The sequence below is a fragment of the Dicentrarchus labrax genome, unplaced genomic scaffold (genome assembly GCF_905237075.1).
Source record: "Dicentrarchus labrax unplaced genomic scaffold, dlabrax2021, whole genome shotgun sequence".
In the NCBI taxonomy this organism is placed as follows: domain Eukaryota; kingdom Metazoa; phylum Chordata; class Actinopteri; family Moronidae; genus Dicentrarchus; species Dicentrarchus labrax.
In genome coordinates this window covers 8,122,473-8,135,107 of record NW_026136720.1, presented here as the reverse complement: position 1 = coordinate 8,135,107, position 12,635 = coordinate 8,122,473, and the positions used below count along the sequence as shown (strand labels likewise).

Here is a 12,635-nt window from a genome sequence, read left to right as displayed (position 1 = left end):
GTCAATATTTACTCTGAGTAATTGGTCTACACTTCCCTCAGCAAGATACACAGGAACCTAGCGTCATCCCTGTCTTATCTCCTCCAGTTTTCCCTCACACACTCACTGTGTGACCACAGTTGCACACAGCAGTGTTGTGCAGCTGCGCATATGCTGCCCTCAGGCTATCCTCAACATAATAGTTAAAAGCATATGGGGTGAATGAGAGAGTGGACATTGTCATGTCCATTAAAATTCTCCAGGCCACCTTGGTGTGCTGCAGTGCCCATAGAGAACTGCAGTGACGTATTATTCTGTTAACAAGCTCATGGAGCAGTCTGTAATGAGCTGTATAGCCACAGTTGCTGTGGTAATGAGGTGGGCTTGTTCGTTACCTCAACGGTAAACCACTGTAAGTATTCAGGGTTATTATTTTATCGATAGAATGACAAGAGAACAGCAATGAGATGTGTCAAGCCTGCCAAAAGAGGAACCCACAACTTGGATGCAAGAAGTGATGCAAAAGTTTGCCACTGGTTGTGTTAGAGACTAATGGGAAAAGATGAGCTGTCTGTCAACCTTCTTTCTTGATTCTTTTTGGCCATTTCTCAAACACACACAACACACACAGTCCTCTCTCTGTTCTTTCTCTCTCATGCTCTCAAAGCAACTTGCCAATTAACCTGATGCCTTTCAAACCACCAGCGCTTTGAAGTCATTTTACATGTCTTCCTTCTATCCTCATTCTGTATGGGTCTGAAAAGACATTTGCGTGGTATTTTGCTTAGTTGTGTTGTTTGACGTTGCATTGCCCTAATCACACTTGTCTGCGTATAGGTTTGTGGATCTCTAAACCCTCATAAAAGCTGCCGGCTGCTGAGGGATCTATAGTCTAGTGTAAGAAGTAAACACAGTATGACGACATTATGAAGAACAAGTCAGACAGACCTAGTAAACAAGAAAGTAGCTTAGGATTTGCAATATTTCGATTTTATGTCATGTGAACTTCATCCTAATCAGTCACGAAAAAAGAGGGAAAGATGTCAACAACTGGCAACAAAAGTGTCAGCTTTGTAATAATATGTTAATTGTAATAAATATGTTGCACACATATTCATGTTCTTTCCTTGAAAAAGTACATTTTTCAGTTAAAATAGCACAATTATTAGTCTAAGTGTATCTAAAGCCTTTCCAACTGCTTTGGCTTGTAAAAAACTCTACAGTCTACGTTTACGCCTTCTAACGTTACTGTTGCTCCTTTCTATCTCTATCTCTCTCTTTCCCTAAGAAGTGTGCATGTGTGAAAGAGCCGAACAAACAAGGATGGGAGGGGAAGAACCAGGGGAGATTGAGTGTGAAGATGGTGGTGTTGTCTCAGATAGATTGCAAAAAATTGACATTTGGTTTTCAAATGTACTTGGATGGCTGTTTATATATCCAGGAGGCTGGTCTCTGCAGCACCATTGGGACTGGTGTTATTCTCTTTACTGGAATATTATACCACACAGGTGAAACTTGAACTAAGAAGCAGGCACAAAAGGCTACTATTTGTTAAATTTTTGTCAAGGTAATAATCATTAATATGTATAAGTAATTGCATGTATTCATCAACCGTTGCCTGCCACCAATGAGAGAAAGGAAAATGGAAATGTTTTCCATTCCTCACTATTACAAGAGCTTTTTCTCTTTATCCCTCACTTCCCCTTTTCTATATTGCAAGAGACAAAAGAGCAGTTTGCATCATCCCCACAGAGGATCAGAAGGGTCGTGCTGTCTCATTTGAGAGAGGATCCATACAGGGTTTCCACAACCTGCTGGGGTAAAATTAAAAAAGGGCAGCAAGAGAAGGATGATGTAAGAACAGATGATTTCTGTGTGTCAGTTCCTCAGCTGTACTCTACGTTTACAAAGTGAATATCAACTGTGTTGAACTTGTGAGCTCTAGTTATGAATTCGTAAGCAAGGTCAAATCTTTCTATTTGAATTGGAGTTCAATGGGTCCCTCAGTAATGTCTTGCTGAGAATGTGTGCCTGTGATGATTAAAGAGAGAAAACAAACCCTGTTTCTTCTAAACAAAGTGAATTCATTTATGTGTTTTATTTGGAAATATTGGACAAACAAAAGCAACATCTTCTTTTCAAATTGCACTATTGTAGGATATTTTTCTTCTCCATGCATCCCTTTGAAATATGACATGTCATCAGCAGATCTGGCATTGCAGGCAATGTGCTAATTGATTTATGGTACAAAAGGATACTGATGTGTACAGCATAAACAGGCCTTTTGAGTTTTGGGCGGGTGGGGTTTAGGAATCATTTTAACACTCATGGAAAATATAAGCTCCAACTAGCGCAGACAGATACCGATTATAGTACAGCTGGGCGAGTGCACAAATATGGAGTCCATTTCTTTGGACTATTTTTTTCATCTTATTTTGCTAATTTAATGGTCTGCCTTCGAAGAACGAGAGCCGCTGCTCAGCGGTGCAGTACACACACTGAACTGAAGAACGAGTGAGGAAAAACAGCAGTAGAGCTGAGAGTAATATTTTCACATCTAACTAGGGTGAATTAAGTGTTTATTTTGGCTAGTTTGACGACAGGGAGTACAGTAACAATGTGATTCACAGACCAACCAAGACTCTGGAGAAAATGAGGATGTGGCAGGGATGGGCCGGGACAGTGGGAGTGGGAGAGGAGCGACAGGGAGGTCGACAATTAGAGAGGCAACAATGGTGTGTAGAGCCAGATCTAACTCGGTTAGACGGTTAGACACAAGAGTTGCTGATTGCTGCTGTTGTGTATTATTTCTGTTGAGTTTGAATGAAGTGTGTTTTCTGATGAGTTAATAAGGATATTAAGCTATAGTCTTAATTCGAGTAAGTTTAATATTAAGATAATAGAATTACTTTTATTATTATTAGAACTTGAATTCGGAAGGTGTACGGTTGTTTCATGTGTTTTCTATATTTTCTTTTCCTTTCTTATTTTTTAACATAGCGCAACCCCTACAGTGAATATAGTGATTTTTTGAGCTGGACCGACAATACTATGCAAAGGTACTCAGAAGGATGCTTTCTTCAACAAATAACCTATAATAAGGAATATTTAAAGGACCTTTGTGTAGGATGTAGTGGCATCTAGGGGTGGTGACATATTGTAACCAACTCACCTCGCCTTTGAATTGTCTGGTTTGGGATGGGGTTTATAGACAGTCTCATATTGTAGTCAGCTGTAAAACCCACATGTGTCATTCTGTCCCCTGTTATAGTAGAGGCTATCCCATCCTTGTTCTAAATTGTCTCAAGTAATGAAGCCAACGTTTAGTGCAGTTCAGTTCATAATGATAATATGAATGTAGCAAAAATGTTCAGTGTTGCACCTTTTTTATGTTCACATCACTGCCCTTTACAATTGTAGTGGTGTAAGAAAGATAGCTCTATAGTATGAACCAATCAGTCACGTTACTGGTTAACCACACCATCACTTAAAGCTAGAAGGTTACACCTCTTGGCAGCAGGTACACCTCCTGCGTCCCACTCTCAAGTGATGAAGTGGTCTACCAGCTGAACCCAGTTACAGCGCTGCAGAATGAAAGTGTCCCCCCGGTCGGACCAGAGCTCCTCATTACTGCCCTATAGTTATGTTTACGAGCTAAACAGCTCACCGCATAGTGTCAAGCCTCAGCCAATAGGCCATGTTTCACATTCCAGCCCATTATTCCGCGGCTGCACTGCGTCAACTTCAAGTGCCCAGCAGTAGTTCAGGGCTTTCTGCTGAGGGTGTTTATTTCTGGCCAGTGTGTGTGTGTATCTGTGCATCTACTGTATGTCCAAGACAGTATGAAAATATGTGCTTTGTTTGTATGTATTGTGTTTGTTTTCTTTGGTGTTTCTGTCTTTATCCGAACAATTGTGATACTTCCCAGCTCTAAACTGATCCTTACACCCACAATACTGTTAACACTGAATGACCTCTTCTGCTTTTTAAATAGAGCCACTGCCTTTAATATTCTATCTTTAGAGAATAGAGATAATAATGATCTGCTAATTTTGACTGTGGTGATGGATATCGCTGGAATGCAATATCCTTCTACCTGTTTGATTTCTTTATGGAGTGAGATTGTAACAGTCTGTTCTCTCTCTTGTTCCCCCCCCCCATGTCATTCTTCTGTTTATCAATCAGAGAGCCAGCTGCTCCCAGGGAATAACTTCACCACAGAGTGCAACATCCCTGGAAACTTCATGTGTGGAGATGGGAAGTGTGTCCCAGGTGGTTGGCAGTGTGACGGATTGCCCGACTGCTTTGACAAAAGCGACGAGAAAGGCTGTCGTAAGTCCAATTTAGACTCCCATTATCTTTTTTTTTTTTTTTTTTTTTCAGCCCTGAGCTGTGCATTAAGGCAATGAAGCCAGATAGCCTATTTAGAGTCATGGCTTCTCAACTCCTGAACTCCTCTTGCTATCCAACATCTTCTCCCGTCCATATCCATAGAGCCATAAGGGCCATTTAAACCTAATTCTCTGCCAACTTAAATGAGCTTCCCTCCTCATTCCTCGGTTCTCTCTCTCTGACAGCTCACACCCCTCCTCCTCCCCCTCCCCCTGCCAGACCCTCGGCCCCAGTTTAGCACTGGGGCAAAACTTAATACCATCAAAGCAAAGGCCGATTACTACTGCGCACAGGAATAGCAGTGCATGCATAATTCTACTGTAAGGCTACAGTAATAGTTTTTGATCCTCACTTTTAGTGGGCTTTGATCTTTCTGTTTCCCCCCCCCCCCCCGTCTCAGCCGAAGCTTCACGCAAAGATGGGATTGCTGATGAAGATTGACTTTGAGGCCCTGCCACACTGAATGGAAACCCCCATCTCTAGATATATTCATCTCTTTAACTGTCTCGCACTCCCGTTTTCTTTATCTCGTCCGATTATTTTTGGCTTTTGGCTTGTAATTTGTTTCACAGGGACTTGTTTTCAATTAGAAAAAGCATAACCCTCTTCTTGCAAAGAATGTTTTTTACACAGCTAGTTCCCTGCCAAAAAAAAAAATTAACATGTGGTTTGTCCTCCATTCTGTCACCTCTCTCATTTTCTTCCTTTCTCCTACTCTCCTCCTCCAGCAGCAGTCACTGTTCTCTTGACAAAGTTGTGTCCCATGGCATGCCGGACCCACACAGCCCACGTTGTAGTCATCAATCTTCTTAGTTTGTAATACCTTGGTCACTTTAAGTTATATATACATAGGAACATTTCAAGAGGTGTCCTAGACTGTATTCTTAGTACACATTTACTACTGACATCCCTGTAATTTCTGTTGCATTAATAAACTACTTAGATGCATGGGCTCTGTGCCCCAGATTCTCAACATTCAATGGCCTTAAACTGCCAGTAACTGTCAGTCCTGTAAAAATAATATTCTGATGCATTTAGACTAATTGCATCATCATTATTAAGTGTTGCTTTTTCATCTGATCATTAAAATACACCTCAAGTACTCACTTTCAACATACCAACAAGCCAGATTTTTTGGTGTGTTGCTGACAGTACATGCTATACTGCTAAAGATAAAAGTTATCATAAAACATCACACTCAGCCTGCCTCTCTGGTTGTCAGAGGTCTATTTGTGTTTGTTGTCAACGTCTACATTATCTGTTCTGGCATAAGTGGGCCTTATTATCCTCAAGTAGAAGGCTAGTTGTCAGTCGATATCTCCGGCGACTTCTTCACAAAAATCCCCAGACAAACCTCTGACTCCATTAGGGGCTCTGCAGGGACAGAAAAGACAGACAGAGGGAGGGGGGAACAAGGGAGTAAGGGGAAAAGAGGAGGTTGAAAGGAGGACTCATTATGATGGCTACAGCAGGAGTACTGTCTGGATGTCTATTATCTAAGGAGAACACAATGCCTGGAAACTTTGAGACTGCAGAACTGAATTCTCTGCAAGTAGAATCATAATTAGACACCCCCCTCACAGACAACACACACTCTCAACACGCACACAGAGAACACACTCACAGTCTTATATATATTTGTTTGTTGATTTTGCTTCTTCTCCTTCTGTCATTGAGCTGTTTTTAATGCAGACCCCTCAGAAATGCTTTTATTTAGTAAAATATTGCTATTTGACTGACTGTCTTTTACCTTTTACAACCTAAGGTTTTCTTTTAACCACTTTTTTCCCTCAATTAGTCCATCTTCTTTCACCTCTTACGCATGCGTAGCGTGCACCTTGCATGCATGCATATACACACAATAACTTGTGTGTGTGAACATATAAAAACTTTCGCCCAGAAACCACCTCTATTTTTACCACATGAAGCTAGAGGATGGATCCCCTGTAAGACTATGCTGTTGTGTCACTAATCCAAGGAATACTTATGCAGAGCCTGAGGTAAAGGTCATATGTGATGACATTTCCCCTGTGTCTCATTAATGAGAATTTTGTTTTTGGAAACCATGTAGCTAACGGGTAGACACAAAGGAATACGAATCAATTTGGACTTGCAAATTATATGATTAAACATATAAAGATCAATTTTCCTTTGACTCTGTACAAAAACTCAGATTTTGCAAAAGCACCAACAAACATACTTGCACATACTGGGGTGCATCGGTCCAATCAGTACAAAAAAGTGTTTTGCAAGACATAACCACCCACACATGAACTTACAATGACACTTTAGAGTTTTAGATTTTTACCAGGAGTTATTTTGCCTTAGAAAAATAAAAATATTTCTACATTTTCGGTTGACCTGACTATATTTTGTTCCAGCACTATCAGTGGGTAATGACTATCAGCAGAGAATCATGCAAACCTGGTCTACATTTGCTTGTCTCCATCCTGTATTTATTTACTTATTGTAGATGTGTCCCAGCCTGCTACGCCTCATGGGCCAGGAATTGTTTCTTGAATGGTCAGGGAATGTTTATTCACCTAGAAAAGACAGGCTTCTCCCTTCTTCCCAAGCCCCACTGCTCTTCTCTTGTTTGTTTGTTCTTCCGGTCCCCTCTAGCACGGAGGTCAACTTGAGTCATGTAAATACATTTTGCTAGGTCTTAAAAAACAGTCTGGGCTGAGAGAAAAGAGGCAATATCGCCAGCCAAGTCTTATTGCATTAAAGATGCAGCTTATTGTATTACTGTCCTGCAGTGCAAGGCCAGGACCCCCCTACAGATCGTTTTTTATCAAGTCCAATGTTTTATGGAGTGTAACCTCTGCTTTGCTCCACATGAATCTCAGAAGTGAATTTCAGATTAAAACATATCAGTAGTTTTTACAGTATCTCAAGTACTGAGCATCTTTTCTATGTGTGCATCTTTGTATGTATTCTTGTTGGCACTTCTGAGTGGTCTTCAAGCAAAAATTCAGAGACAGACTGCTGACTAATTCCTCACACAAAGAGGTCAAAAGCACCAGGCTGTTCTCTGATGTCCATAACGACAGCCTTGGAGGGTGTTGGACGAAATGGATACTGACAGAGGAGAGAAGGAGGAGAACTTACTGAGCATGCTGGGCCTCAGAGCCAGGATTAGCCTCTTTGCCCTTGTCTGGGCAGAGCATGAGCAGGCAAGAGAGGAGAGCTACATAGTAGGGCCAAAAGGGTGAGTGGACATGATGTATAAAGCAAGAAGTGAGGAATCAAAGACTGGTGGGGGGACCCAAATGCAGCTGGGACAAAGAGAAAAGACGGAAGTACTTTTCAAAGAAATGAGTGGTCTGAACTGGCGGTCCTGCAGGCTGAGGCCATGGCCTGTGTGGAATTCTACACACTAAAAAACTTCTGTGCAAGTTCAACTTTTACTCCTCGAGGGGCCAGCAGCAGGGCCAGTGGCTCTTAAGGATCAAAAGACCAGCCATACGAAAGGGCTGCTCATTTTAGAAGGCTCAGGAAGTTAGCACGTCAACATGTCTCTAATTGAATCAAGGCTACATTGCCTGTCTTGCTTCTTGATCAGTATCTAAATAACATTGTCTGTCTTTTATGTTGTGGTTGCATTCAGAAGACCACATTTTCTGTAAGAAAAAAAAAAAAAACTTGCTTTCCAGTCACAAATAGGTTTCTGGTTGAGCCTCTCTTTTATTTAGAGAGATGGTTTCCACCTTGAGTGGCAAGAGAGTCGCAGGCTAAATCTGAAGGGTCACATGATGATAATTTAGGATAAGTGAACAAACAAAAATAACATTTTTCTTTTACCCAAAATGTAATTTCTTCCCCGCATTTCCTTTTTTTGTGAAATACAGAATCCTTCTAGCTTTCAGGCTGTGTTACTTTTGAAAAGAGAAATAACACATCTTCCACTTCAAATGAGATGTTGAATTCAACAATAAAATGAACCGTTGCTCAATTCAATACACTCCTGGGGTTTAGCTAACTTTAGATGAATATTGCTGCGTAACTGACATTTCCGTGTCAGTTCACTGACTTGATGACACTTCTTTACTCGAGCTACACATTTAAGCATTTGTGAAAGGAAAATCACTTTGTTGAAAGTGTTCAACAGTCGTAGACATACTAAACCTGTGATTGTGGGCCATTAAGTAAAGTTTTTTTATGCCATAATGTTTGTGGCAAAACCTATTGGACCTATTTGCATATTGTGTGAAGTACACAGTGTACTTCCAAGTAGTAGCTCTAACTCCTGGCTTGTTTTATTTAATCACTCGTGGCTGATTTTTTGCCAGTTTAAAAGTCTATTAATAGTTCATAACAATGCGGGAAATAACTGTTTGAAGTTTTCATTACCTGATGCACTGTTTATTGATCCTGTTAGCGCTTCACAACAATTAGGAGCAAAATAAATCAAGTTCATTGGCTTACTCTATTATATCACACTATTGCTTTCTGCATTCGCAATACAGCCAAAGCCTGGAGCAACATCAATGGTGCTTTTTGTTTTTTTGCTGTGTACTGACCTCCAAAAAATGCCCATGAGATACTGAGTTCAAAAGAGCTGCTAAATGCTTATCAACAACAACAAAGCTCTCCTCAACAGCAAGGGTGGAAACAGCTAAAAAGACTCCTGAGACAGATCGGTTATGATTTAGATATCAAGGCTCCACACACTGCCAGTTCTTTACCAAACCCTACCGTGGCTACGAGTGTGTGTTTATGTGATAAGAACAGTGACCAATGCTCTGACTCTTAACACAAAGAACCATATACTGCTGACAGACCTGTTTTTATTCTTCTGTTCATGCTGCTTCATGGTGCATTGGTGTCCTTTGCTCTGAGAGTGTGTTTGTTTTTGTGTCTCTGTGTGGGTGTGTACATTTAGGAGGACGGTTTGGAGGAGTTTGGGGGACTGAAGACTGGAGCATGTCTTGGTTTGTGTGGGAAAAAAAATGTTAAAAGAGCACCAAGAAAATGTAAAGAAAATGAAGAGAATATGGAGTATTAATAGCAGGAAAAGTAAGGACCGCAAAGGACAGTTTAATGGGACTGATATTGGTGCATCCCATGTGCTTAACGGGTGACTGATCCACGAGCTGGTTTAATGAATACTAAGGCATAGGGATGAAATATTGATTAGGGTCTTACAGCCTTTTTTCCCTTCTGGTTTTCCCTTTCAGATTGAATGCTATCCTTGTCCGATCAATAGTCACAAATTAGGGAAAATGATTGCTTCGAAATCTTTAAAGTAATAAGAAATGTCGTCTTGTCATTTTACAATACAACGCTGGACGCTATCAGTTCAAATAAGGCAATTTTAGCAGCCTGCTGCTTTCTATGATGAATATTGCAGCAGGGATATTATCAGACAGATCACTCGCTGCTTTTTCACTACATGTCCTTGCCTCCCTCTCCTTTTTTCGGAAGTTGTTGAAGTATTACTGATATTTTGCACATGTGCTTTCTGTGTGGTACACAAGCCGCACTTGCTTCACCATCTAGCATAAAGTTTGATGGCTTTGCAGAACGCCAGTGGCCCGTAAACGCTTGGCCCTTGAGATAAAGGCAGCTCTATAATGTTGCAATGCCTCTTCCTGCACACAGAAGGTTATTGTACGATACTGTAAGTGTGCAGGGCTTAGACAGTGAAATGTACGGAATCATTCTGATCCCCAAGCCCTCTAGACTGAAACTAGCCTTGCCCTTCTTGCTTACACCCAGACTCCATTGCCTATTGATTTCCTCCCCTCAGAAATGCTCAGCAAGGTCAGAGAAACCTTTGAAGTCCTCAGCTGTCTCCTCTCTTCCTTGGCCTTTATTCTCTCCTACTCACTCTCCGCTGTTTTCTTTCTTATTAGTCTCTTCCTCCAGTGTTTCTCCTCACTCTGTCAATCATGCATGCCCATCATGACCATGCCTACCTATGCCGAACAAGTTATTCTGTTCTCTGGGGAGCCAAAGAGAGGGAGAAAAGGGGAGAAGTGTGGTGAGGGACACGCTAGAGGTGCATGTTAGGGAAGAGCAAAGCTTACTGCATCTGCAACAAGAGTTCTGCTGTCGGATTCAGCCTGGCAGGAATTCTGAAGCTAAAGGGGAGATACAGACGGCAGAAAGAAGAGACAATCGACAGTATTCAGTTGCAACTCCATGTTACATTATCATATGATTTACTCTTAAACCCAAAATATGCCGCGGTGCTACACTCCTGACCTATATTTGAACTTAGAAAGAAGTATTTTGGATTGTTTTGCTCTATAATTCATGAAAATAAAACTAATTAAGTGTAGATGTTCGGAAGAAATCATGTTACAGTATTCTCAATTAAAAATGTTCTTGTGGAAGACCTTAGGCAGACGTCAAAATAGGCACCTCAGTATGGTGTGTGTGTGTGTGTGCATGTAATTGTATAGGAGACAGTAAAACAGAGAGATAGGGCATGTTCATGTGCTTTGGTGCCTTCCAACTGTGTGTGATCCAGCCACGTTTTTCTGCGAGTGATAGTCTTACCTCAAGGAATCAGCTCGACTGCTAACCTCATTCGTTTTCATTTGTGCTGCTCAGCTGAGCACTGGAACCAAGTTTGGAAGCCATCCAACACCCTGCCTGCTTTTCGTAAACAACTTCTGCAAAGGCTTAGGGAAGAGAAAGAAAATTTGGCATGGGACTAAAGCAGTTCAAACCAAGAAACAGAGTGATGACAGAAGGGATGAAGACTGGATGAAATGGATGGATGTAGGTTGCAGAGTAAGGCAGAGGTGCTGAAATGAGTGTTTGAATTTGAATGGTAAGAAGTCTTGGACGTGGAATGAAACAGGACACCTTCACAGGATTATCAAAGGATAAGTTTATGTTTTTACCTTGCCTTCCACCCTCAGTTTGGTCCTTCTAATTAATTTTTCATCTTCTTGCTCTGAAAACTGCTCAGCTCAGGCTATAAAGAGCTATGCATCCCCAAAATACAGCTAAGCACATTAGCTCTATCCTTCCAAATAGCGCTGTCTCTCCCACCCACGAATTTCACTTCATGAGCGTGCCCTTCATGTGACTTTTGAGCTAATTTGGAACACAAACACTGGGTCAGATGAATCCTGCCTGCAGTAGAAGTGCTAATGAGGATTCGGGTTGAGGGAGCTGTCCATCCAGCCAAGCTTGCCCAGCAAAGGAAAAAAAAAAAGTCAGGATCTGTATCCAAGAGAGTTGGGAACAAAACAAAAGAATCTAGAAAGAGAAGAGAAATCCTGGACATGTAAAATAAATAAAAATAGAGAATAAAGGATGATATTGCTTTTGTTTGTCGCCAGATGATTTCCACATTCCCCACAGCAGCATGGTTTTATATCTTTTCTTTTTATGTGTTGCTGCAGCTTGAAGCCATGTCTGTTTTTCTGCCTGGCCTCTAATGAATGTGATATACCATGCAAAATGAGCTTTGGGTGGTTAGGGCCTCTGCTGTCCAGGTAAACAAAGGCTTCCAGGACTATAGACACAGAGATCGGGCGTTATCCCAGCTTCCTCCTGCGTTCAGCGGATTACATTTCATCCTGGAGATGAGCGCTACAAACCCTCGTGGTTGTTATGCCTAGCCCTCCCCCCTTGCTACACATAATCGCTGCAGCTTGAAAGAGCTCATAAATCAGCCTACCACAATATATCGTAGAGGGAAAAATGTGCGCCCCTGGCATTTGAGACGGCACAGTGCCAACCTATGAGCAGGCCAATTCCACCCTTTGTATTCAGCAGATAGAAAAAAAAAACAGAAAAGATTATTTGGTGGCTTGCTTTGAGATGTCTGGGGTGCCCACTCACTCTCCTCCTCCCTGTGTGTTTGAGCGTGTGGGTTGTTCCATCCTATTGTATGCTTATAAATCCGTTCCCTCATTGACATTAACTTATAGTCCTTTTTAACTAGTATCATAATAATGTATTAGCTGTATTTGTAGTTTTGCCTTTCTCTGTCTCCAATAAGTATCTTTACAAAGGGAGTAGCTCTCACAAGTTTAAGCAGTTGTATTGCAGTACAAAAGGGAATACTGCATGAGTTTAAAAAGTCAGAGTAGAAAAACAGATGTCTGGGAGAGGATACTGTATTTTTTTTAAAGTGGCACATTATCATAAACCGTAAATAGCAATGTTTGTACTGCAATGTCTTTTGGAGGTCTTTCTTGTTTTTCTTTTCTTTTTTGTTTTCTTGTTGTTCTGACTTTGCAGTGATCAAGCTACAGCAGGGTCCTATATTTTGTGATGTCTTTGCTTGCATCTACCTG

At 41.2% G+C, this 12,635-nt stretch overlaps 1 protein-coding gene across 2 annotated transcripts in view; it reads left to right on the top strand.

The window, feature by feature from the left end:
- Window positions 1-12,635, top strand: part of ldlrad3 (low density lipoprotein receptor class A domain containing 3) — a 70,700-nt gene that overhangs the window by 22,164 nt on the left and 35,901 nt on the right. For both annotated transcript variants that reach the window (XM_051383598.1, XM_051383597.1), the window contains exon 2: window positions 4,165-4,311. In XM_051383598.1, coding sequence (XP_051239558.1) covers window positions 4,165-4,311 — 147 coding nt within the window. The remainder of the gene's footprint in view (window positions 1-4,164; window positions 4,312-12,635) is intronic.